Source organism: Mauremys reevesii, unplaced genomic scaffold (assembly GCF_016161935.1).
Source record: "Mauremys reevesii isolate NIE-2019 unplaced genomic scaffold, ASM1616193v1 Contig13, whole genome shotgun sequence".
Taxonomy (NCBI): Eukaryota; Metazoa; Chordata; order Testudines; family Geoemydidae; genus Mauremys; species Mauremys reevesii.
The window spans coordinates 979,827-1,004,755 of record NW_024100749.1 but is presented as its reverse complement, the minus strand read 5'-3'; the positions used below and the strand labels follow the sequence as shown (position 1 = coordinate 1,004,755).

Below are 24,929 nucleotides of genomic sequence, written 5' to 3'. Positions count from 1 at the left end.
CTTTTTGTCGTGACCCATCCACCCCCAGTCTTTATTCGGGCCTAATTTGATGTTGTCCAGTTTGAAAATTAATTCCAGTGCAGTTTCTCGTTGGAGTCTGTTTTTGAGGGGAGGGGTTAAGAGGAGCCCATATAAGAAAAAGACCCAAAAATTGGGACTGTCCCTATAAAATCAGGACATCGGATCACCCTAATCCCTTTGCCGCTTGTTGCCCCAATGAGACCTAACCCACAGATCTGTACAAAATGCCCCTGGCTGCTGTGGAGTCTAATTATTTGATTAATTCTGTGTCCCTGCCACCTCCACAGCTGCCTGTCCCCAGCCTGGCTGTTAATTCTACCCCCTGCTCAGCCCTCATGTCTGCTCCTCCTGCAGCCCCAGGGGTTCTTTCCCCCTCCCTGCTGCTGCAGGGAGGGAGGGGGAGGAGCTTCCAGGGCTTATAGTGCAGGGCTGCCCAGAGGATTCAGGGGGCCTGGGGCAAAGCAATTTCAGGGGCCCCTTCCATAAAAAAAATTGCAATACTATATTCTCGTGGGGGCCCCTGCAGTCAGAACAAATTGCCCCACGTGCTCCCCCCCACGGGCGGCCCTGGGAAAAATAAACCTTCTGTATCTCAGCACAAACCCAGTTTTGAGAAAACTTCTTTACAAGGTATCACTGGTTCTCAGCATGAGCTAGTGCTAAAAGGCACTAAAGATCATTAAAAGGGTTGGACAAATATTTTCCGTCAAACCTTTTCTTGGATTGAAAACTAGGGGCTTTTAAAAAGCAGAAAAAAAATCACGGATAATGTCTGCTTTCCTTTAAAAAAAACCACAACAATTTTTGATTGAAAAGCTGAAATTAGTCTGCCAAAACCTGAACATGGTTTGGGGGTTCAGATGTGTATGGTCAAATATTTGCTGCTTGCTGTGTTTGATTGTTTAAAGAAACAATAACAAAAATTCTGCTTAAAAAAAATCCAAAACTTTTGAACCACCTCAGCTTGTGACCAAACGCCTGAGCCCATCCAGTCAGAGATTTTTCCAGGTTTCTGATACTCTGCTGGCTTCCTTGACTCATATCTGTCTCCATAACTTTGGGTTCATTTAGGTTAGAACATAGGAACAGCCATACTGGGTCAAACCAAAGGTCCATCCATCCAGCCCAGTATCCTGTCTACCAACAATGGCCAATGCCAAGTGCCCCAGAGGGAGTGAACCTAACAGGTAATGATCAAGTGATCTCTCTCCTGCCATCCATCTCCATCCTCTGACAAACAGAGGCTAGAGACACTATTCCTTACCCATCCTGTCTAATAGCCATTAATGGACTTAACGTCGATGCATTTATCTGTTTCCTAGAGACTGGATCTATGGGGTCCTTTACAAACTGGAGATGGTTACTGTGGGTTTGTCTTTAGTATAGCTGACGTACATACTCCACGAACTGAGCATTTGAGCTTATTCCAGAATCTGGGATGAGCCTATGTTGTGAAAACTGAAATGCTCAAAATAGCACATGCATGTGAATGGACACAGGGTGCTAAAATTAAATTAACCCAGGGGTTCTCAAACTGGGGGTCAGGACTCCTCAGGGGGTCACGAGGTTATTACTGGGGGTCGTGAGCTGTCAGCCTCCACCTCAAACCCCGCTTTGCCTCCAGCATTTATAATAGTGTTAAATATATAAAAAAGTGTTTTCAATTCATAAGGGCGGGGTCGCACTCAGACATTTGCTATGTGAAAGGGTCAGCGGGACAAAGTTTGAGAACTACTGAATTAACCCCTCTGAAGCCTCAGGGAATGCAGGGGAGGGGGGGTCTCCCTTGGTAGGGTTGGGAAGGATATTGCTCTTCTCATGTGATCCCTCCCCCAGTGGCTAATTTTAAATGAAGCTACTACCCTCCCCTGACATGAATCTCCCTATGGCACTGAAATTAAATATAGACTATAACTTGGCATTTGAGAAGTGAAAGGGATGGAAGCCCTAGTGGAAAAGCTAACAGCTTGGCTCTCCTGCAAGTTTCTACCCTCAAACTGCTGAATGAGCTTGAGGGTAGGGAAGGCTGTGCCTCCCAAACAGCCTGGCCCTGCCCCCCTATCTGACCCCCACCCACTTCCTGCCCCCCAATTGCCCGCTCCACTCAGAATCCCCAACCCATCCTGCTCTTTGTCCCCTCACCGTCCCTCAGAGACCCCCCCACCCTGTCCCCTGACTGCCTTGACCCCTATCCACCCCCCCACTAAGTCCTGACAGACCCCCGGAATGCCCACAAACCAACCCCGCCCCATTCCCTGTCCCCTGATGCCCCCCCCCAACCTCTGCCGCCTCCCTGTCCCCTGACTGTCCCTGGGACTCCCTGCCCCTTATCCAACCCCCCTGGCCCTGGCCTCTTACCCTCGGCTCCCCCCTCACCCAGTGCCTCAGTGCATCGCATCCAGGACCGTCCCTGAACAGCTGCAGCGTGGCTCTGGCAGGGCTCCTGAGCTCCTCCCTGCGTGGTAAGGGGGCGGGGCTGCGAGCTCCAGGCTGAGCGGAGGGAGCTCAGGCCCCGCTGGAGCTCGCAGCCCCGCCCCCTTACCACGCGGCTCTGCACGGGGAGAAGCTCAGGGGCCCCGCCGGAGCCACGCTGCAGCAGTTCAGGGACGCTCCTAGATGCGCTGAGGCTCCAGGAGAGGGGCGGAGGCGCGGTCGGGCTGGGGCGGGAGCCTCAGCCGTTCTCTTGGGGGCCCCTGCGGAGCCCGGGGCAAATTGACCCACTTGCCCCCTTTGACGGTGCTGCCCGTAGGAGCCAGCTGAGGTCACTCAATCAAGGTGAACTGCAAACCAAACGGGGCACACAAACCCCAGAAGCTGATGGTTATTCCAATACTTAGATTTACCAAGCCAGCCAAAACAACTTCTATATTACCATACAGGTTACTCAGAAGTCCAAACCACGCAGTTCCCTCAAAGTACCCAGCCTCAGGCCTCCGTCCAGACACACCTGTCAGATATGATGATGATTACTGAAAATCTTACTTCATCATATAAAAGAAAAGGTTCTTCCAATCCCAAAGGATTAGCCACATACCCAGGTTCGGATTCTCTCTTACCTTACCCAAAATACACGCTATAGCCAATTCTTATTAACTAAACTAAAATTTATTAAAAAAGAAAAGAGAGAGAGTGTTGGTTAAAAGACCAATATACAGACAGACTTGAATTCAATTCTTGAGGTTAAGATACATAGTAGAGGTGAGCTTGTAGTTGCCAAAACTCCTTTTAGAAATAGTCCATAGGTTACAGTCCAATGTCCATGCCCAGGGTGACTCCAGTCAGTGACTGGGGATCTCAATCCTTATGGCTTATGGTTCCCCTTTCTTGAAACCCAAAGCAGATCTGAAATGAAGAAGGATCATGTCCCAGGGTTCTTATACATTTCCAGCAGTCTTTCGGCCTGAGAAAACAATAGGCCGAATGCTCCTTCTCCCAAACATCCTGGCAATTAGCACAGGGTAATTTATCCATTAAACAGTTCAGATACAGGTTACCACAATCTTCAAAGAGACACATAGATAATACTACTATTTCACTTAAGTGTCTTCCTAAATGTTAATATTCTTTTTTTGATCTTTGAATCAAAGCTGTAGCGATAGACAAGACTTGTTTGCTCATATCACAGGACCTGAACAAACATCTACCCTTGAGATCTCTAACAATGCAGACTTGCATTTCAAACCTCTGTTCATTTACATATCTTCCAAACCAGTTTCTAAAGTTCGGCCATGGGTCAGGTTAGTCGATTAACTCTTTCTGGCCCTGTCACCTTTCAGTGAGACATTATACTACATTCAGAACATCACTCCCTGCCCCTGGGCAGCCCTCTCATAGTGATGAGGAGCCAGAGGTCCTTGAAGATCAGAGACAAAGGTGTGTGAGGCCAGAGAGGCTGAGCTCAGGGCCCCCAGTGGGAATCATAGATTATTAGGGTTGAGAGGGACCTCAGGAGATCATCTAGTCCAACCCCTTGCTCAAAGCAGGACCAATCCCCAAATAGCTCCCTCAAGGATTAAACTCACAACCCTGGGTTTAGCAGGCCAATGCTCAAACCACTGAGCTATCCCCCTCATACACTATCAGAGAACTGCAAAGTTTTGGTTGCAAACACTGCAAGGAACAATCGTTTCACAGAAACGTCACACTATACTGTATATGGAAATGTGTCTGCTGGTCTTAACTTTTTTTTTTTTTGTCCTTAATAAAAGTTTGTTTTTACAAAATCTAAACTCTGGGCCAAATTGAACCTGACAGTGTGTCTCAAAATGTTGTTCCCTGCTGTTCGTCTCCATTGGCTTTCCATGCACAAATTGAAGATCCCACAATGCTTTTCAAATGGAAAGACGAATATCTTGGCCAACGTTTTCTCAGTACATTAGATGTCAGTGGTTGTGTGGGAGTGACTGCTAAGCCATAAATGCCGTGTTTGCCTACACAGTTATTGCACCTGGATGTGCAGTGGGGTACCTGGCTAAGGACTCTCTGCTTGGGGATACCATAAACAAAAAGGTTAATCAAGGTTGCACTGCAGCATCCATAAGGTCCTGGCTAGTACTGAAACTGAGAGAAATCAGGGAGCTTGTCCAGCAGTCATAGGGTGACCAGACAGCAAATGTGAAAAATCAGGACAGGGGGTGGGGGGTAGTAGGAGCCTATATAAGAAAAAGACCCAAAAATTGGGACATCTGGTCACCCTAAGCAGTCACTGGGTGTCCAAATACTGCAGCACAAGCTAAACACCTGCTGGTTTAATGGCCCCTATTTTATAGGGTAGCCAGCTTGCCCAAGAACATCTGCAGTGGTGAGGCTGGGGTCAAGGGGTCCCTCACATAGAACATCAGGGTTGGAAGGGACCTCAGGAGATCATTGAGTTCAACCCCCTGCTCAAAGCAGGACTAATCCCACTGTGCCTGACAGATTTCTGCCCTAGATTCCTAAATGGCCCCCTCAAGGAGTGAACTCACAAGGCTGGGTTTAGCAGGCCAATGCTCAACCCACTGAGTTATCCCTCCTGCCGCACAGGGACACAGTCTGAGCTGGGATCCCCACCACACTGCCAGCCAAGGTCGGATTCTCTCCCCAGGGACAAAGCCTGGCAGGAAAGTGAAGATCGGGGCCTCGTCACCAGCATTGATAAATGTCACCTGCCCCCGGTCACAGTCCAGACAAATCCGGATCCTGCTGGGGACCCGGCTCAGGGATAGGGGGGTCTCAGAGGAGGTGAGAGCCCGGATCTGACCCTCCCACCGCTCCACAGCCCAGATCCCCCCCTCAGGGCTACGGCTGATCCCTTCCTTCCTCCTCACAGACTCTCTGGCCACCCCCATAGCCCAGTATCGCCCACCCCCCACCTCCACCTCCCAGCAATGTCTCCCCGAGGTGAATCCCTCACAGCCCAGCACACAGGGCTCAGTGTCAAATCTCTCAGGGGTGTTGGGCAGTTGCTGTCTTGTGTTTCCCCGTTTCACACATTTCTGATCTTTAGACAGGACAAGCTCAGGATGAGCCGTGTCTGGATCCAGTGTCACATTCGCTGTAAGAGAGAGAATCAGAGCGTTAGGGGCAGAGCTCAGCCCTGGGGGAGGGTTTGATAGTGTCAGTGACAGAATCTGTCCCAGCTGGAGAGTGACTCAGGGAATCTCCTTCCTTCAGGATTTACCCATCAGCAGGGCCAGCTTTAGGAAGTGCGGGGCCCCATTCGAACATTTTCGGCAGGGCCCCAGCAGGGATGACTGAAAAAAAAAACCAACGTAAAAAAAAGCCTTTCATTTCTTAGCAAACGGTTCCTTATAAAAAGTTCTGATTTAAGGGATGTGCCACGGTATGTATTTTTTGTACCAATAGGGTTACCATATGTCCGTATTTTCCTCCCGGATGGTGATTTAAGAACCAAAAAGACTGACATGTCCGGGAAAATACGGATGTATGTTAACCTTGCCTAAAGTTCTTTTTTAAAAAGATGGGCCTGAACTAGAAATGAGCTCCGTGTCACGTGTGGGTCCCTGCCACTCCCTGGGAGCCAGTGTGCACATGTGTGGGTCCCAGCTGCTCCTCCCCCCCTCACTGAAGGAGGTGTGCAGGGTTACTGCCCTGGGACTGACTGTATCGGGCTGGCTGGAGCAGGGTAGGGGCTCACTAGAGGTAGGGTCTGGCTGCAGGCAGGATAAGGGGTACGGGGCTGGCTGGAGACAGGGGTGAGTGTGGGGTGGGCTGGCTGGCTTCAGGCAGGGCCACAGGGGGATGCGGCAGGGGTTGACAGAGCTGGAGAGAGAGGAGTGTGGGACTGGCTGGCTTCAGGCAGGGGGATGCGGCAGGGGTTGGCTGGAGACAGGGGCTGGTGCAGGCAGGGCAGGGGGGGCAGGGCTGGTGCAGCAGGGGCTGGCTGTGGGCAGGGGGTGCGGGTACAGGGGGTAGAGCCCACCCTGTACAGTGAGTGCCCCCTCCTCCTTTCTCCCCCACCAGAGTAGCAGCAGCAGCCCAGGGCTCTGGGGCTATTTAAAGGGCCCGGGGCTCCCCTGCTTCTACCGCCCCAGCCCTTTAAATAGCTGAGGGAGCCCAGGGGAAGCGGTGGGGCTCCAGTGGCTATTTAAAGGGCCGGGGCAGTAGAAGCAATGGGAGCTGCAGACTTTTGAAATAGCCCCCAGAACCCTGCAGTCGTACCCCAGGGCTCCAGCAGCAGGGCTCTGGTGGCAATTTAAAGGGCCTGGGGCTCCAGCCCTTTTAAACTGCCCCCTGGGGAAGCCGGGCCACCCCGGTACAGTGCACCGGCTCTTGCCTGTACGCCGTACTGGGGCTTGAGTGCGGGGCCCTCTTAGGGGTGGGGCCTGATTCAGGGGAATTGGTTGAATTGGCCTAAAGCTGGCCCTGCCCATCAGCTCTGAGATCTCAGCACAGAGCTGGGGACAGTCACTCCCCTGGCAGAGACGGGTCAGTGACAGGTGAAAGTATCAGCTGGGCCAGGCCTGAGACTCAGAATCTTTCCCCTCCTGCCCCCACCTCTCCCCAGGGGAGGGGACTAGAGACTCTGGGAGCCCCAGCAGATGGTACAACTCAGTGATCATTGGCAGAGCTCCCTACTCCCTCCCACCTTAAATCTGACTGTGTCCCAGCTGCCTCTGCTGTGCTGGACTTTGCTATGGGGCCTCCCCACTGCACCCAGCCTGCTCTGAAATGTCACAACTCAGACAGTAACAGCTCACATGGTACCAGGACAGAACCTGCCCAAAATAGGTAATAATTGGAGATATACCAATCACCTAGAGCTGGAAGAGACCTTGAAAGGTTATTGAGTCCAGCCCCCTGCCTTCACTAGCAGGACCAATATTTGCCCCAGATCCATAAGTGGCCCCCTCAAGGATTGAACTCACAACCCTGGGTTTAGCAGGCCAATGCTCAACCCACTGAGCTATCCCTTCCCCTGCACAGCAGCACTCACAGCACAAAAGTACATTAGCCTGGGGAGGTTAACACAAGTGAGGGGTCATGGTGTAATGAGGAGAAGCTATGAGTGTAGGGGGAGCAGGGGCGGATTAGGGTTTTGTGGGGCTCTGGGCCAGAGCAAGTGGGGACCCTTCCCCACCCCTTCTGCCTGCACTACCGCCAGCAAAATGGGGTCGGGGGTGTGCCCCACTCTGGCCACCTAGCACACCAGCCAGCGAGCAGGGCAAGCCCCTGTGCCCCGACCCTGTTCCCTGGCTGGAGTGAGGGCGGGTGGAGCAGCACAAGCCCCTGAGCCCTGACCCCACTCTCTGGCAGGAGCGCCGGGCAGGTAGAGTGGGTCAGGGTGTGGAGGTGCCCATTTTTCCAGGGCCCCTGGGCACAGGCCCAGTTGGCCCAGTGGCTAATCCACCACTGGGGAGAGGTGTAGAATAGGTGGCTGGTGGAAAGAGAGAGAGGGTCGTGTTAGTGATGGGGAGGCTAAAGTGACGTCTTGTTTATCAGAGACAGGAGAATGCTGAGATCATGGTGGATGGAGACAGGAGAAAAGAGACAAGCTCACAGCTCTGATCACAGGAGCTCCCCAGATGTGTATAATGGAGCCAGAAGAGCCCCTGTCTGTGGTCAAGGCTCTGTTCCTCTGCTGGAGACTGGAGCAAGGGTCGCACACAGACACAGTCCCTGCTCACCCCATCAGTGTGGGGTCATTGCAGAGCTCCTGGCCTTCTTCAGAGGGGAAAAGATGAAGGAAGAAACAGAGAAATTGGAGATCAGCCATCAGCACAGGGAGATAAAACAAACTCTCCCTGGAGAAGTGACTGTGGAGGTGCATGTCCCATTGGATCTGTACAATGAGTGGCAGCTGCTGTCACAGATCTCTGCAGGGTGCAGTGCACATGCGGGCGGTGGAGGGGCAGGAAGAGTAGACACAATATGATGTAGATTCAGTATGCTGTGGTAGGACATAGGCACAAACCCTGTTTCACCTTGTGATCCGCTGTAAAATGCAGTGTACTGGGCAGGTACCTGAACTATCACATCCACTCCCACATTCAAGGAAAAAGAGGCACATTGCCTCATAGGGACTGATATTTGGACATTAAAGATCATATTTTATCAATTACCTTCTTCTATAGGTGCCACAGATCTTCTCCACCCTAAAAACAACCACATAATTAGAGATGAGAGCGGATGTGAACAAGTATTGCATGATTCAATATTGTACAAACTAATACACTGATGGGAAAAGAAAGTTATAAGATCACCAGAACCTGCACTGGGTTGCATGTGTGTTTCTCTCCCAGGGTGGATCTTCACTGCAGAGTTAGCTCAGGATCTTACCTGGCTTTGCCCCAATCTGTTTATTGCGCAAGCACAAAAACTCTGACTCAAGTTTGTTGGTGCTTTACACCCAGGCTGGCTGGCAAGACTTTGAGTATAGGCTGTAGCCCAGGTACCACTTTAATTCAGGTTGGTTACATGCCCACTTTGCAGTGTGGAGGGAGGCTAATCATCTCAGGGGCTGATAGTCCTCCAGTGCCTTCCCACAATTCCTCCTGGGTCATATTTTCTTGCCCACTACCTACTCTATTACTGTATTGCTTATCCATTTTTCAAATTAGCTTTTGGTGTGAAATTCATCAAGTTTAGTCCTTCCCCACATTTTATAAAGTTTCATTAAAAAAACAAACAAACAATCACCCCCAAAAGAATAATAAATAATAATAATAAAGCAAGCAAACAAAAAAGGTTTTCGATTGCAACAATTTTAAAAAATAAATTTAAAAGCAAAACACTCCACCACAATTAAATGAACAGCCCCATGAGACTCCAAATTGGTACGAAAAGTTTGTCAGAGGAAGGATAATGACACTTACTTATTTCATTATCTCGTTTCTCTAAAAATTAAAGAGAAATAAATAGATATTTTTGTTAGGCATTTCCCTTTTCTTATGTTTTATCTTCAATACGACAGTGAAGGCTGACAGAAAATCAACATCCTTCCCCCACCTCCCCCCATGAGAATAATAATTAAAAAAAAAGAAAGCAAAGAAAAAAAACCAAGTTTAATAAATAAATAAAAGGGGTAAATTTAAAAGAAACAACTCCACAACAATTAAGCCATCTGACTGTGACGGAATAGACCAGTTTAAAACCATGCCCTTTGGACTTCATGGGACACCACAGCCCAAGGTCTGAAGGGGAGGGTGTGTGAGGGGGTACACAAACACCACACTGGGCCTGATGGGTTGAAAGGACAGTACTGAGCCCAGGTAGCACCGCCCATCCAGCCCTGCAGATCATGCCAACTAAATCATCCCAGCCAGGGCTTTGTCAAGCGAGGCCTTAAAAATCTCTAAGAATGGAGATTCCACCACCTCCTAGTGAAATAGTGTTTCCTAATATCCAACCTAGACCTCCCCCACTACAACTTGAGACCAGTGCTCCTTGTTCTGTCATCTGCCACCACTGAGAACAGCCGAGCTCCATCCTCTCTGGAACCCCCCTTCAGGTAGTCGAAGGCTGCTATCAAATCCCCCCTAACTCTTCCCTTCTGCAGACTAAACAAGCCCAGTTTCCTCAGCCTCTCCACATAAGTCATGTGCTTTGGCCCCCTAATCATTTTTGTTGCTCTCCACTGGACTCTTTCCAATTTGTCCACATCCTTTCTGTAGTAGGGGGCCCAAAACTGGACACAATACTCCAGATGTGGGCTCACCAGTGCCTAATGGAGGGAAATAATCATTTCCTTTGATCTGCTGGCCATGCTCCTACTAATACAGTCCAATATGCTGTTAGTCTTCTTGGCAACAAGGGCACACTGCTGACTCATCCAGATTCTCATCCACTGTAATCCCCAAATCCATTTCTGCAGAACTGCTGCTTAGCCAGTCAGTCCCCAGCCTGTAGCAGTGCATGGGATTCTTCCATCCTAAGTGCAGGACTCTGCACTTGTCCTTGTTGAACCTCAGATTTATTTTGGCCCAATCCTCCAATTTGTCTTTAGTCACTTTGGACCCTATTCCTACCCTCCAGCATATCTACCTCTCCCCCGAGCTTAGTGTCATATGCGAACTTGCTGAGGGTGCAATCCATCCCATCATGCAGATCATTAATAAAGATGTTAAACAAAAATGGGCCCAGGACTGACCCGTGGGGCACTCCACTTGATACTGGCTGCCAACTAGATATCAAGCCATTGATCACTACCTGTTGAGCCTGACAATCTAGCCAGCTTTCTAACCACCTTATAGTCCATTCATCCAATCCATACTTTTTTAACTTGCTAGCAAGAATACTGTGGGAGACTGTATCAAAAACTAAAGTCAAGATATATCACATCTACTGCTTTCCTCATATCCACAGAGCCAGTTATTTCATCATAGAAGGCAATCCGGTTGGTCAGGCATGACTTGCCCTTGGTGAATCCATGCTGACTGTTCCTGATCACCTTCCTCTCCTCCAAGTGCTTCAAAATGGTTTCCTTGAGGATCTGCTCCGTGATTTTTCCAGGGACTGAGGTGAGGCTGACTGGTCTGTAGTTCACTGGGTTCTCCTTCTTCTCTTTTTTGAAGATGGGCACTATATTTGCCTTTTTCCAATTGTCCCGGACCTCCCCCAATCGCCATGAGTTTTCAAAGATAATGGCTATTCTTTAACTTCTGTCATGGATTCACTTGATCAGTGCTACACTCCCAGATTTGCAACAGTCTCTAGAGACTCTTCAGTCTGACAGACTCCCTAGGCCTCTCTCTCTCTTCCTTCTGGATAAGCCACATGGCTTCACCACCTCCTTAGACTGGATCTCTCGGCCTTCAGTGCTCCTGCTTTGCACTCTGAGCTCTGTTCGAGTCCAACTGAGATACTCCTGGTAGAGACTTGCACACTCTTCAGGGATAAATGCACTTCACCAAACATTTGCATTGGCATTCAAAGAGCATTTTCAAAACAGTTGGGTGTATTAGTCAACTGGACACAGCGTAGGAAGGACGTAGGTTATCATAGAGAAATGGAGGTGAAAGCATAGACCATTCCGGTCAGCCCAGATTCTGTAGTGAACTCCACTGTTCAAGCTCTGGTCAGAATCCTTGGTCAGAAACTGAGGCACACATAGGATTAATAAACATATAACAGAAAATTCCCACTGCACCACACCTTCCTTAACAAGCCAGACCTCTAGAGATTCTTTTGAAAGACTCAGACTGAGGGCTCATCTGCGCTGAAAACTTACACTCCCAAGACACATAGCTATGCTGACCTAACCCCCTAATTCAAAGGACTTTTAAGGGGAAAGAGTCTCTGGAAACATCCAAAAAGACCCTAAAATGGTCCAGCCTATCACACACACCAGCTTCCAACTATCAAACACACAGTAATAAAATAAATCATAGAAACCAAGAAGCCAATACACAGTTGTGTAACTTGGTCAAAATTTGTATTTGTGGAAAAAAAGAATTTGAAACTTACCAACTTCTTTAGTAAGTTTTCCTGAAAAGTACAGAAATAAATATAAATGATTAGCATCTCCTTGCTTCATTAAACAGTGTTAGAAGACTACATCCTACAGGTGCAAAATTGACTAGGAAGGATGAATAGACATGTCTGATTTATTTGGAAATTGGGCAGATATTCTTTATGGATGAAGTTCACCTGGGCATTGACAGCTGTGTCTGAGTGATGTGACAGTTGATATGATTTTTTTATTTCCTAACTGAGGAACAAATGTGTTTATTAACTGATTCGCCACAGGTGCACTACACTTGATTAGCAAAAAAGAGATTTGAAGTTTGAATCTGAGAGACTAGGCTTTGCTGAACCTTGTCTCAAGTGGAACCAGAGGGGGAGGGGGAGTAGCAGGAGGGGGAGAATTGAGCAGAACACAGACGTGTCTGCTGTGATCAGATTCTCTGGTTCAGTTCTATTGCCCTAGACTCTCCTCCCTCCTATTCTACCCCTCCCCACCTCTGCCTCCACCCTTTATCAATAAATTCACATGCATTCTTCTTCTTTATATAGGACAAGGTCAGCAGATCACACGGTCTTTTAATATTTAAATTCCAAAATTGCTCTTATTTATTTATTAGAATAAACACTTTATGTACAATATATTTCTCCTTCTGATATTTACCTTTCATTTTAAAGAGATTAACAGTGAGGCCAATAAAACCAATCAAAACCACCAGGATCACACTCAGCGCCACCATCCAAGGATTCACCCGTGGGAAAAATGGATCTGAAAAACAAAAACACCCAGAAATTGCCTTTGTTTGGAAGCAGTGACTAAAATCAGATGTTTTTATTCCATACAAATACATAAATAGTATCCAGCAGAATTTCTGGGTGATAAAGAGTGAAAGAATGGCCATGTCTACACTACACAAAATACCAGAAACTGATTTTAAAAATGGCTCCAATCAACACACCTCTAACACTGATTTAATCCTGGAAAAAACAGGCCTGATTTGATGCATTGCTATTCAGAGGGCCAGAGAGTCCAGGGGCAAATTCTCTGTTCATAAAACCACACTGACTTCAATAGAGTTACACCAGCAAAGAATTTAATCCTTAGTGTTCAGCAACATTCAGAAACTGTCAGATTAATTAGAATATTTTTGAAAAAATCCACTATTGCCCCCTCAATATTTGAAGGAATCATAATCCCAATTTCTCCAAACAATTCTGTAGCAAACTAATTAATCTTCATTTACTGTTCTTGTGTTCACAGTGATTCAGACATCCACCCAGGATGGAATTTTGGAAATGTACCTAAAGCTTTCTCTGCCCAGGGTTTGTGCTCTGATACAGTGAAACTGGGGTAACTCTCTTATCTGACCATTCTTAAATTGGTTCAAGAGTTGACAACATATGAGGGTTGCACCAACATGAATAAATTGATCCACAAAACCTTAGGGCACAATTAAGCTGATTTATGATTTATCTCCATTTAGCTGAAGTTGGTAAGGAATTGACTGGAGCTAAATCTATATAGCTCACTCTGAAACTTATACAAGAGTGTTCACATGAGCAGGTGGCATCGATTCACTAAATAGTCAATCAGTGCAACTTTTGTGTGTAGACAAGTGTAAAATAAGTCCCTTTGTGGATTCGGATCAAAGTGTCTTAAGGAGCACAAGTCCCACTGAATGTCAGTAAAAACAACATCACAAGACTTAGGTGACATTTCACACAAGTAATGAAGACAGAGTTGGTGAAACAAACAGATCACTAGAGCCCTGCACGGATACAAAATATGTATCCGCATCCAATCTGCGATCTCCTAAAATGATCTGCGGATATCCGTATCTGTGGGATGAGGATATCTACAGATATAAAGTGGATATCTGCAGATTTGCAGGGCTCTACAGATCACAGCCAACCCAGAGTACAAAATTTACCACATTAAAAAAAAATCATTAAAGTGAATTTAAGGTTACAGGAACATACTGTGTCAGTGGATTGAGTGAATTTTTTTCTAAAAAATGTTGCAAGTTTTTGTGTGCATATGTGTGTGTGTGTGTGTGCACAGGCTAGAATATCAGGAAAGTCAGACTTAATATTAAATTTACATGAAATCCAAAAAACTTGGATAGTCTGAATACTCCCATCTTCTTTGTTTGTGAATTATGAAATATCCACCACAGATGTTTCAGTTCTTTTCTTCCTATGTTTTGCTTTGTTTCTGGTGGTGGTGAGTTCAGTATGGGATTTGGATGGTAACTGACCTGCTATATAAACTGCTGATTCCTTTTCTTGATTGAGAATGGTGTTCCTGATGCAACAGGACAAGTTTTGGTTAGAATATTTTTTCACAACGATAGCAGTTTCTATTTCAAACAGGTTGTTATCCCCTCGGGATATTGTTTCAGAGAGTGATGGTAAATGTCGCCCATTGAAATCTTTCCACAGCACCTCAGGCTCTGGGTACCAACCAGCAGATCGACAAATCACCCGGATCCCTCCATCCTGGTGACCTTCAACAGAGATGAGAGGAGCAGAGCCCAGACCTAAGGGAAAAATACATAAAGGTGTTTATCCCTTCTGCTTTATTAATTAACTTATGGAATTAAGGAGAGTTTGTGGATCCCTTACTCACATGAGAAGGCACTAATTCATGTGAGTAGTCAGTAGAAGGGATAAATGAACACTGGACTTTCTGAACTCCCAATGATCATGGACACACAAAAATGTGAATCAGTATTTACAATAATTTCACTGAGTCAGTGGGAGATATTGTCATCTCAAGACATGAGCAACTGAGCGCTGAGCACCTTTGGTGATAGGACAATGCAGATACCTGAACAGGATCTGAACTTTTGAAAATCTGATCATTAGTGCATTAGAAAGGCATATTTATTTAAAAAAAATTAATTGGCTACATGGTTGCAGTGTCAAAGCAGCAGGGGAGAAATGCTCAGTCTCATCTAAGAGTGGTAAATACAGTAACTCCTCACTTAACGTTGTAGTTATGTTCCTGAAAAATGCGACTTTAAGCGAAATGATGTTAAGCGAATCCAATTTCCTCATAAGAATTAATGTAAATGAGGGGGTTAGGTTCCAGGAATTTTTTTTCCACCAGACAAAAAAAAAAGACTATATACACACACACACATACACTACAAGTTTTAAACAATTTAATACTGGTACACAGTGATGATGATTGTGAAGCTTGGTTGAGGTGGAGGAGTCAGAGGATGGGATATTTCCCAGGGAATGCCTTAGTGCTGAATGATGAACTAGCAATTGGCTGAGCCCTCAAGGGTTACCTCTCACACTCTACAAGGCAGCAGGAATGGAGAGAGGACAGACAGAGACACACACAGTGTGTGTGTGTGTGTGTGTGTGTGTGTGTTGCGCATTTCCCCTTTAAGTATGCTGACCCCACTCTTAAGTACGCTGCCTTGTTAATTAGATCAGCTTGCTGAGACCATCTGCTGCCAGCAAGCTCCCTCCGTCCTGAGCCCTGTCGTGTGTCCCCCCTGCTCTATGGAAAATGGAGTAAGCAAGGTGCAGGGGGACACCCTGACATTAGCCCCCCCCCTTCCTCCTCTCCCCCTCACACAGCAAGCAGAAGGCTCCCGGGAGCAGCTCCAAGGCAGAGGGCAGGAGCAGCACATGGCAGTGTGGGGAGGGACAGCTGAACTCTGGGCAACTGATAGCCTGCTGGGCAGCTGCTGCACAGGGAACTTATGGGAGCGGGGAGCTGATAGGGGGGCTGCCGGTCCACCCTGGTTCCAAACCCCTATCAGCTACCTGCAATGGGCTGCTCTTCCTGCAACCAGTGGACAAAGCAGGCAGCTGCCAAATGACGTTAGAAGGGAGCATTGCACAACTTTAAACGAGCATTTTCCCTAGTTGATCAGCAACGTAACAACGAAACCACGTTAACCAAGAGGAATTACTGTACATAATTTCCCCTCCCCACTGTGACACTCTGCACTCCACATTCACCATAGTAATATGATTGGGTATGATTATGATATAATTAAGTTGCATTTTATACATGTAAGGTGTCAATGGAAATGTTATGATTTGCTGAGTATGGTTATCCTGTTTGTATGTATGAATCATTTTTGTATCTGGAGTCATGAATATTGACTATGCATCTGTAGTTGAAATGTGCTTGCCCTGAGTAACACCCACAACTAGCCTTTCAGGTACAACAGTGAAGAAGCTAGACAATGCTAATGGCCCATCAGTGAAAACAATGGGCCATGGAAAAGCCTTGCCCTCACCAGAGGACACTTCAGACAGAGTATGGATAACGGCTGCCATGACTCAAACATGCAGGGGCATCTGACTAGATCACACGATTCTGATCTCCATTTTGGTACCTGTATTTTTCCACAAACTGGGCTGGGAACCTGGTTTGAGACAAAGGGGTTCCCGCCATAGGGAAGAAACTATAAAAAGGGGAAGTGACATCACCAATAAGCCTCACTTTCCTCACAACTCAGCATCTGGATATATCTCTGGAAGAGCACAGGTTTTGAACTGGGGATGTGCTGGTCCCAAGAAGGAAACCCTGTCTGTGTATGAAACATCTACAAACAGCTTGTACTATCTAACACTGTTCAATTCAAATTCTGGGTAGTATATTAGGCTTAGATTGCGTTTTTATTAATTTGCTAGGTAATCTACTTTGATCTGTTTGCTATCACTTAAAATCTATCTTTCTGTAGTCAATAAATCTATTTTATATATTTTTTTTTACCTAAAACAATGTGGTTTGAGTGATGTGTTTGCAAAAAATCTCAACTCAGTTAACAAAGGTTTTGTGCATATTCCTCTCCACATCGAGGGAGGGCCGAACTTGGTAATTGGAATAATCTTTACTGGTCAGACTTTTGATAAGAGCAGGATGGTACAGCTCCAGCATCCTAGCTTGGGGTGCTGTGGGAGGGGTGTGTGTTTTGGCGGAAGCCTCGCTATTGTTGGTTCATGAATGCTTGGTCAGATGCATTCATGAACACAGCTGGGTGTGGTCCCTGCCTGCAGATGTTGGTGTGAGTGGCTTTGCAGCTTGTCACAATGTCACAGTGCAAGAGGGAATCCAGATTGGGGAGACAGAGGGCTCAGCTATAACCCAGTTCCAGGTGGCACCCCAGGGAGAACCCGTCACACTCACCATAACCATCACCTTTATGCAGTCTCAGCAAATAAGAATGTTGCATTTGATTTTAACTACACCCTTAAGAAACAACCAACAGTGAACCAATAATAAGGTCATAAACATCTGGCAGTCCCACCTTAGCCCACATCCTAGAAATGCAACCAGAAGGCCATATACATCCAGAAGTCCGTTCCCTCTTAACTAAAGGCCCCTTTGGGGGTTAATCAAGATTGGGCAAGAAAGTACCTTGGCCATCATGAAAATGTTTTTAATACATGTTGGGAAAGTTTCCAGCATATTTTCCCTAGTATGAAAGTCGCTGTTAGCTGAAATTTAGATACACTGTATCACAAGCAGGGAGTCACAGTTACTGTAATAGCAAAGAACAAAGCCAGCAAATCACACAAAGCTAAAACTGACACAAGCTACTGACCTGCTACTCGCAGTTCCAATATGGTTTCTTCATAAAAAGTATCATCTTGAACAAAGCAGTGGTATTTTCCTTCATCAGAGCGTCTGATATTGAGAATCCTCAAGGGAACGTTTCCATCTTTAAGTCCAGCTTTCAAAAGCTCTGTTCTTCCCTGATACTCTGGCAACTGCCCATCATACTGATCCTTCCCACCACGATACAGGTGCACAAAGGATGCCAACTGAGATCGGAACCATATCACCACCATGTTTGCAGCGCTCATCGGGGGGGACAGGTGACAGGGTAAAACAGTTTCCTGACCCAGGATAGCAGTGGCAGGGTCATGGGGTCCGATCACTGTGAACTTTGCTGGAAAATGCACCAGGACAACAACAAGAAAAGCAGCTCAGAGGAAAGTGGGAATTTGATATGAAGGACACATCCAACCATTTCCATTTCAGACAAACTTTCCAAAAAGTTCAGCCAGAGGCAGACACCCACCATGGAAAATTTCAGCCTGAATGTTTAAGAGAGAGCAGCGCTCATGGGCAGCAGGACTGTGTTATAAGAACACTCAGCCTCAGTGTATGGCACAGGCACACAGCACTGAGATGGGGCGTGGAGCTGATAACAGGCAAGTCTGGTGCATGGCCAGGCACAGAGCATGGGACAGAATGGGGAAGTGAGAATTGTTAGGTTCAGCGCATGGCACAGGCACACAGTGCTGACACGGGGTGGGAAGCTGACGATGGGGGTGTTCAGTCCATGGCAAAGTCACACATCAGGGAAACTGAGGCAGAGAGCGGGGAATGGACGTGCTCAGTGTATAGTTGAGACAAACTTACTATTCAACAGCCATTTTTCTAAGTGCTCTCAAACTGACACGTTTACTGACATTGCCATGATATTTGCTGGGCCTCACCAGGAATAAGGGTAGAATTGGTGGCCCATATTTGGTTTTCTTTCACCAAGGTTCTCTTGAGACAGCCCTATTGCTAGAGCCAATTGTTGGACTATTATAGTTAAATACATCATATGATCAAGAGACCAAATAACCAAATGTAAGGAAAATTATTGCCTAAAGACAGAACAGTGCACTACGAAAAAGAAACATCCGTATCCTCCTCCTGGGAAACAATTCCTACCATGCACCGTGCTCACCTTATACAGAAGGTGTGCTTGAAAAATACACCTCAAACCCACTTATACCATAGTGGTTTACAAGTGAAAAAGCACTTTATACATCCCCTAAGATCCAACCCACCAGTTTCTTAACTTGTTGTTCGATACCTTCCTTAACCCTGTTTTGGATACCACATTCGAAACCAGGTGGGTGTAGAGATACATCCCAACCAGTGCTAGGACACACATTTCATGGCTTTGATACATTTCCTATTTTCTATTGTGAACGCTGACATCAGATTTGTAAAGTGTTGTGGGATATTAGATATTGGTGAACAGAATTGGGGGAAGAGCATAATACATTCAGTTAACATCCCAACTCTCTCTCTCTCTCATGTATATTAGAGGACTACCATGCACATAATGCCTAATAATATGGTGTATACTACACCTAACAAACATGTATTAGCTTGGCCCAATTTAAAAAGTCACATGACATCAATATATTCTGGTTCTTTTTATGTTTTTGTGCAGATTAGTCTCAGATGATGGCTCTGATCTTTTTCACAGCTGAAACCCACTAAGTTGTTTGATTTTATTATTTATTATTGTTATTATTAAACTCTTCAATAAGTGTCCACCCAATGCTTTGGGCATCTTTGACAATCTTTTAAAAATACTTGTGTGAAGAAACAGGCCTGGGAACTATCCCAGGAGCAAATAAACTGACCCAGCAGCAGCAACGCAATCAGGGCAAAAATTGAATAATGAAAGTGCTGCTCTTGCTGTGTGGGTAAGTTTACACATCGTGAGTTCCATTGATTTTGAGCAAAGCATTTTGTTAAGACACTTCAGGGGCCTAAATAATTTCTCTGAGAAACAGCAAACACAGGGCGGATTCCTACCTGATTCAATCTTGTGAACATAATAAATAAGGAAGAAAACAATAAACCCAGGGAGAGGGGAGCTGGCTCTGGAGCTGTGGCAGAATGACAGAACCTCCATCTTCACTGTAACTTGATCTAGACAACAGGAAGGAGGAGGAAAAAATCTTATCAGAGTGAGCATAACACTGACCAACATTAAATCATTAAAGTCACACATTAAAGAGGACACATTAAATAAAAAAGAGTAAATACATTGTTAAGTGAACTCTTTCATATTATGGAATTAGAACAGCCATTCAATTAAAGTTCAAAATGTGTTTTCTTTATGAGTCTGATTTTGTCCTATCCCTGCAAAACCACATTACCAATAAAAAAAAAAAAGAAAAAAAAAAAAAAGAGAGTCAGATCAGTGTAAAAGTTGGTAGGAATTCTACCAATGGAAAAAAAAAATTTTAGGAATGAGAAACAGCATGTGTGTGTGAGAGAGACAGAGAAAGATTCTTGGGGGGATTTTTTACCCACTTCTTTTCTTTCAACACATCAAAGGCAAAATGAGTCAGGCTCATAAACAGAGTAAAAGGGACCACAGAGAAAGACTCTTCCCATAAGCTTGAATTTGCAAGAGTTTGTAGCTTACTTTACAAAACAGAAATATACTGTGACGGTGCACCCCATAAGGCTTTATGGAAATATGCTTATGAATGTATATATGACATAATTGGAATATGTTTTATGCTACATATGCCATGTAACATATCTCTGCAAAGGTTCTGATCTGCTGAATGTATTAATCCTGTTTGCGTGCATGTATCATTTTTGTAATCAAAGTTATGAATATTGGCTGTGTACTTGCTTGATTTTTAAGTAGCCTTAGTAAAGCATTTGGTCAGCTTCTTGAAAAAGGAATGTGCAAATTAAGTGCCCAATCAAGAAACACTTAACGAACAATGGATCTTGGAAGACTCCAATCCACATAAGAAGTCTTTCTGGAGACATTCAAGATAGCATGTGGGCAATGGCTGCTGCCTGTAAAAACTGAGTCATGCATGGACAGGTGTCTTACCCAGGTGACTCCAAAACTCCATCTTGGAGCTGGACTTTGCATAGGAGCGAGGAGGGAATCTCCACTCACAAGAGAAAGTCTATTTAAACCCCTGGAAGACCCTCCATTTTGTCTTCAGCTGGCTCAAGAGAGAGCATCTCCACCCGCAAGGATACCTGAAAGAAATTGGAACAAAGGACAGTAACTGTAGGGGGTGTGAGTTACTACAGAACCCATACTAGGAGACTAGTCTGTAAAAGGAAGTTTATTGGAATACCTCTGAGGATGAGGTTTTATCTGTATTCAGTTTTCTTACTGTATTAGGTTTAGACTTCTGTTTTGCTTTATTTTGCTTAGTGATTCACTTTGTTCTGTCTGCTGTTACCTGGGACCACTTAAATCCTACTTTCTGTATTTAATAAAATCACTTTTACTTATTAATTAACCCAGAGTATGTATTAATACCAGGGGGGAGGGGCAAACAGCTGTGCTATCAGTGTTATCGAGGGCAAACAATTGAGTAGTTTACCTAAACACATTTATTTGGGGTTTGGACCAAATTGAGAGTTGGGCAACTGAGTGTTAAAGACAGGAACACTTCTTAAGCTGCTTTCAATTAAGCCTACAGCTGTTAGTGGACGTGCAGACCTGGGTCTGGGTTTGCAGCAGGCTAGTGGGTCTGGCTCATACCAGGCAGGGCACTGAAGTCCCAAGCTGCCAGGGCAGGAAAGCAGGGGGCAGAAGTAGTTTTGGCACATCAGTTGGCAACCCCAAGGGGGTTTCTATGATCCAACCTGTCACATATACAATAAGTTAATTCATAGCAAATCTCCCTTTGAAAGCATTGAGACCAGGATCAGGTCCAATTTTCTTGAATAAAATATCAGAGCAAAGAAATAAATTCTTAAATCAAATAACCACACTAGTCTGGTGTTAAATAACAATGAAAGGAGAGGAAAAATAGATCACGGATAATTTTGAATATATAGTTCAAATGCAAAGTTTATATTCAGCGTCAGACACATTTATCTGCTGAGTCCAGGGACATATAAAGGGTCAGCTTGGGAGTGCTGATAAACCTGGTCCTCTGACGCACTATGTGAAAGAGTGAGAGAGAGTGAGAGAGAGAGAGAGAGAGAGAGAGAGAGAGTGTGTGTGTGTGTGTGTGTGTGTGTGTGTGTATAAAAACAAAAGCGGTACATTGATAGAAATACAGAACCCCCCGCCAGAATAGTAACCCTAATAAATGAACGTACCCCAAAGTAATGGGGAAAGCTGGTAAGAGACTGTTACTTATCACCTTATTTTCTTTAGATATTTGCAAATTGATTGGTTAATTATTTGCTCCATTATCTTTCCGAGTACAGAAGTTAAGCTGACCGGTCTGTAATTCCCTGGGTTTTCCTTATTTCCCTTTGTATAGATTGGCACTATAATTGTCCTTTTCCAGTCTTCTGGAATCTTTCCTGCCTTCCATGACTCTTCAAAGATAATGGCTAATGGCTCAGATATCAACTCAGTCAGGTCCTTGAGTATTCTAGGACACATTTCATCAGACCCTAGTGACCTGAAGACATCGGATTTGTCTAAGTAATTTTTAACTTGTTCTTTTCCTATTTTTGCCTCTAATACTACCTCATTTTCACCAGCATTCACTATGTTGGACGTCCAGTCACCACCAACCTTCTCAGTGAAAACCGAAATAAAGAAGTCACTAAGCACCTCTGCCATTTTGACATTTTCTGTTATTGTTCCCCTCCCCCCACTGAGTAAGGGGCATACCCTGTCCTTGGTCTTCCTCTTGCTTCTAATGTATTTGTAAAATGTTTTCTTGTTACCTTTTATGTCTCTACCTAGTTTGATCTCGTTTTGTGCCTTGGTCTTTCTAACTTTGTCCCTACACACTTGTGTTATTTCTTTATATTCATCCTCTGTAATTTGACCTAGTTTCCACTTTTTGTAGGACTCTTTCTTGACTTTTAGATCATTGAAGATCTCCTAGTTAAGCCAGGGTGGCCTCTTGCCAGACTTCCTATCCTTCCTATGCAGTGGGATAGTTTGCTCTTGTGCCCTTTATAATGTCTCTTTGAAAAATTGCCAATTGTCTTCAGTTGCTTTCCCCCTTAGACTTGCTTCCCATGGGATCTCTCCTACCAACTCCCTGAGTTGGCTAAAGTCTGCCTTTTTCAAATCCATTGTCTTTATTGTGCTGTTCTACCTCCTACCATTCCTTAGAATCACAAACTTTATCATTTCATGATCACTTCCACCAAAGCTGCCTTCCAGTTTCAAATTCTCAACCTGTCCCTATTTGTCAAAAATCAAATCTAGAACAGCCTCTCCCCTAGTAGCTTTCTCCACCTTCTGAAATAAAAAATTGTCTCCAATACATTCCAAGATCTTGTTGGATAATCTGCGCCCTGCTGTGTTATTTTTCCAACAGATGTTTGGGTAGTTGAAGTCCCATATCACCACCAAGAACATAAGGTTGTTCTTATTTGCTAATTTGTCCTAATTTTGTAAAAACTACTACATTATATAGCAAAAAGAAGAGGAGTACTTGTGGCACCTTAGAGACTAACAAATTTATTTCAGCATGAGCTTTCGTGAGCTACAGCTCACTTCTTCGGATGCATATATTATATAGCTAATTCCTACAGAGAGCAGTTTCACACTGCATATGGTGTGAGAAACTGCTATCCGTAGGAATTTTCTACCTGTAGCCGGGAGAGATAGTGAATTGTTACCATTAGCAGTTACTGATACATATGGTTGTTCTTATGTCCTGATTTGTCCTAATTTGCTAAAACTTGACAGTGGTGTGGGCTGGAAGCATAAAGTGTTCAGCTTCCAAACGACCCTGCCTGGATTCATGTTAGTGGGATGCAGGACATATGGAGGATAATTTAAACTCTTAATTTCCTTAGGGTTCACCTTCAACATACTTCTATGCTGGAGCGATCTCTGACCATTACAGTTCATCAACTCAGCAGGCAGGCACAGGCAGCAATGCACTTGTCCTGTTGCCCTGACTGAGAAAGGTTTCTGAATGCACAGAGAGAGAGAGTGCTTCACTTTTTCAACTGCTGAGTCTGTCACTGTTGCACTGCATGCTTCTAACCAGTCAGCTGAGTTTATTGCAGAAAGATAGTGAACGTTCGCTGGTCTTGATTGGAACCAGTGTCCAACTTCTAGATTAACAAATGACAATGAACTTAACACTGGCCCCTGGTTTGTAGTGTGTGGTATCTCTTGTTTAAAGAGAAACTATGAGGTGACAGCCATGTTTGTTCACAGAAACCGTGTTGTGTCTCCAGCATTCTTAACAGCCTCATTAAGTACTTCTAAAATTGGCTGTGACAATGACTGGCTTATAAGGCTTTCTGCAGGTTGATGCAGTCTAGCAGATTGGTGTTTTGCAGCCTTTTCACATAGTTTGTCAGCACTGGCTTTGCTGATCAGTCTGGCAAACCAAGCTCCTCCATGGAATGCTCACATCTTGAATACTGCGTGCAAGTCCTGATCACCCCATCTCAAAAAAGATATATTGGAGTTGGAAAAGGTATAGAGAAGGGCAACTAAAATGATTAGGGGTATAGAACAGCTTCCATATGAGGAGAGATTAAAAAGACTGGAGGACTTTCCGGCTTGGACAAGAGACTACTAAGCGGAGGATATGATAGAGGTCTATAAAATCTTGACTGGTGTGGAGAAAGTGAAAAGCTCTCTCACATAACACAAGAACTAGGGGTCACCCAGTGGCATTAATAGGCAGCAGGGTTTTTTTTTTTTGTTTTGTTTGTTTTTTGTTTTTAAAAAGGAACAAAGTACTTCTTCACACAACATACAGTCAACCTGTGGAACTTTTTGCTGGGGCTGTTGTGAAGGCCAAAACTAGAACAGGAGCCAAAAAAGAACTAGATAAGTTCATGGAGGGTATGTCCATCTGTGGCTATTAGCCAGAATGGTCAGGGATGCAACACCATGCTCTGAGAGCCCCTCTTTGCCCGAAGCTGGGAGTGGACGACAGGGGAAGGATCACTCAATAATTTCCCTGTTCTGTTAATTCCCTTTGCAGCACCTCACATTGGCCACTGTTGGAAGAGAGAGTACTGGGCTAGATGGACCATTGGTCTGACCCAATATGGACATTCTTATGTACTTATTTAAAAATCAATTATACTAAAAATGTTTAGTACAGAAACTCCCCACACCGGCCAAAATTGATCACTTGGACAATACAGCTTTGTCCGATGGCAAAGGCAGAGTAGGTGAGTTCATGTAAATACAATCTGGTCCTGAAGCCTTCCCCTGACTCATCATTAGCTGTCAGGGGGAGCTCATTCAGAACTTGCTCACAAATGATAATTTTAAATTAGAAGGTTAGCCAACATTGCC

At 45.1% G+C, this 24,929-nt stretch overlaps 1 protein-coding gene across 1 annotated transcript; it reads right to left on the bottom strand.

Moving 5' to 3' along the window:
- Window positions 1–4,233: 4,233 nt before the first annotated feature.
- LOC120392957 (butyrophilin subfamily 1 member A1-like) lies at window positions 4,234–20,609 on the bottom strand. The gene is made up of 9 exons (XM_039517613.1): window positions 20,553–20,609; window positions 19,508–19,624; window positions 17,502–17,849; window positions 14,181–14,462; window positions 12,587–12,691; window positions 11,926–11,946; window positions 9,336–9,356; window positions 8,583–8,615; window positions 4,234–5,554 (listed from the first exon to the last, which is right to left on the bottom strand). The coding sequence occupies exons 1-9, from the start codon at window positions 20,572–20,574 to the stop codon at window positions 4,956–4,958; spliced, it is 1,548 nt and encodes a 515-aa protein (XP_039373547.1). The 5' UTR covers window positions 20,575–20,609; the 3' UTR covers window positions 4,234–4,955.
- Window positions 20,610–24,929: the final 4,320 nt, after the last annotated feature.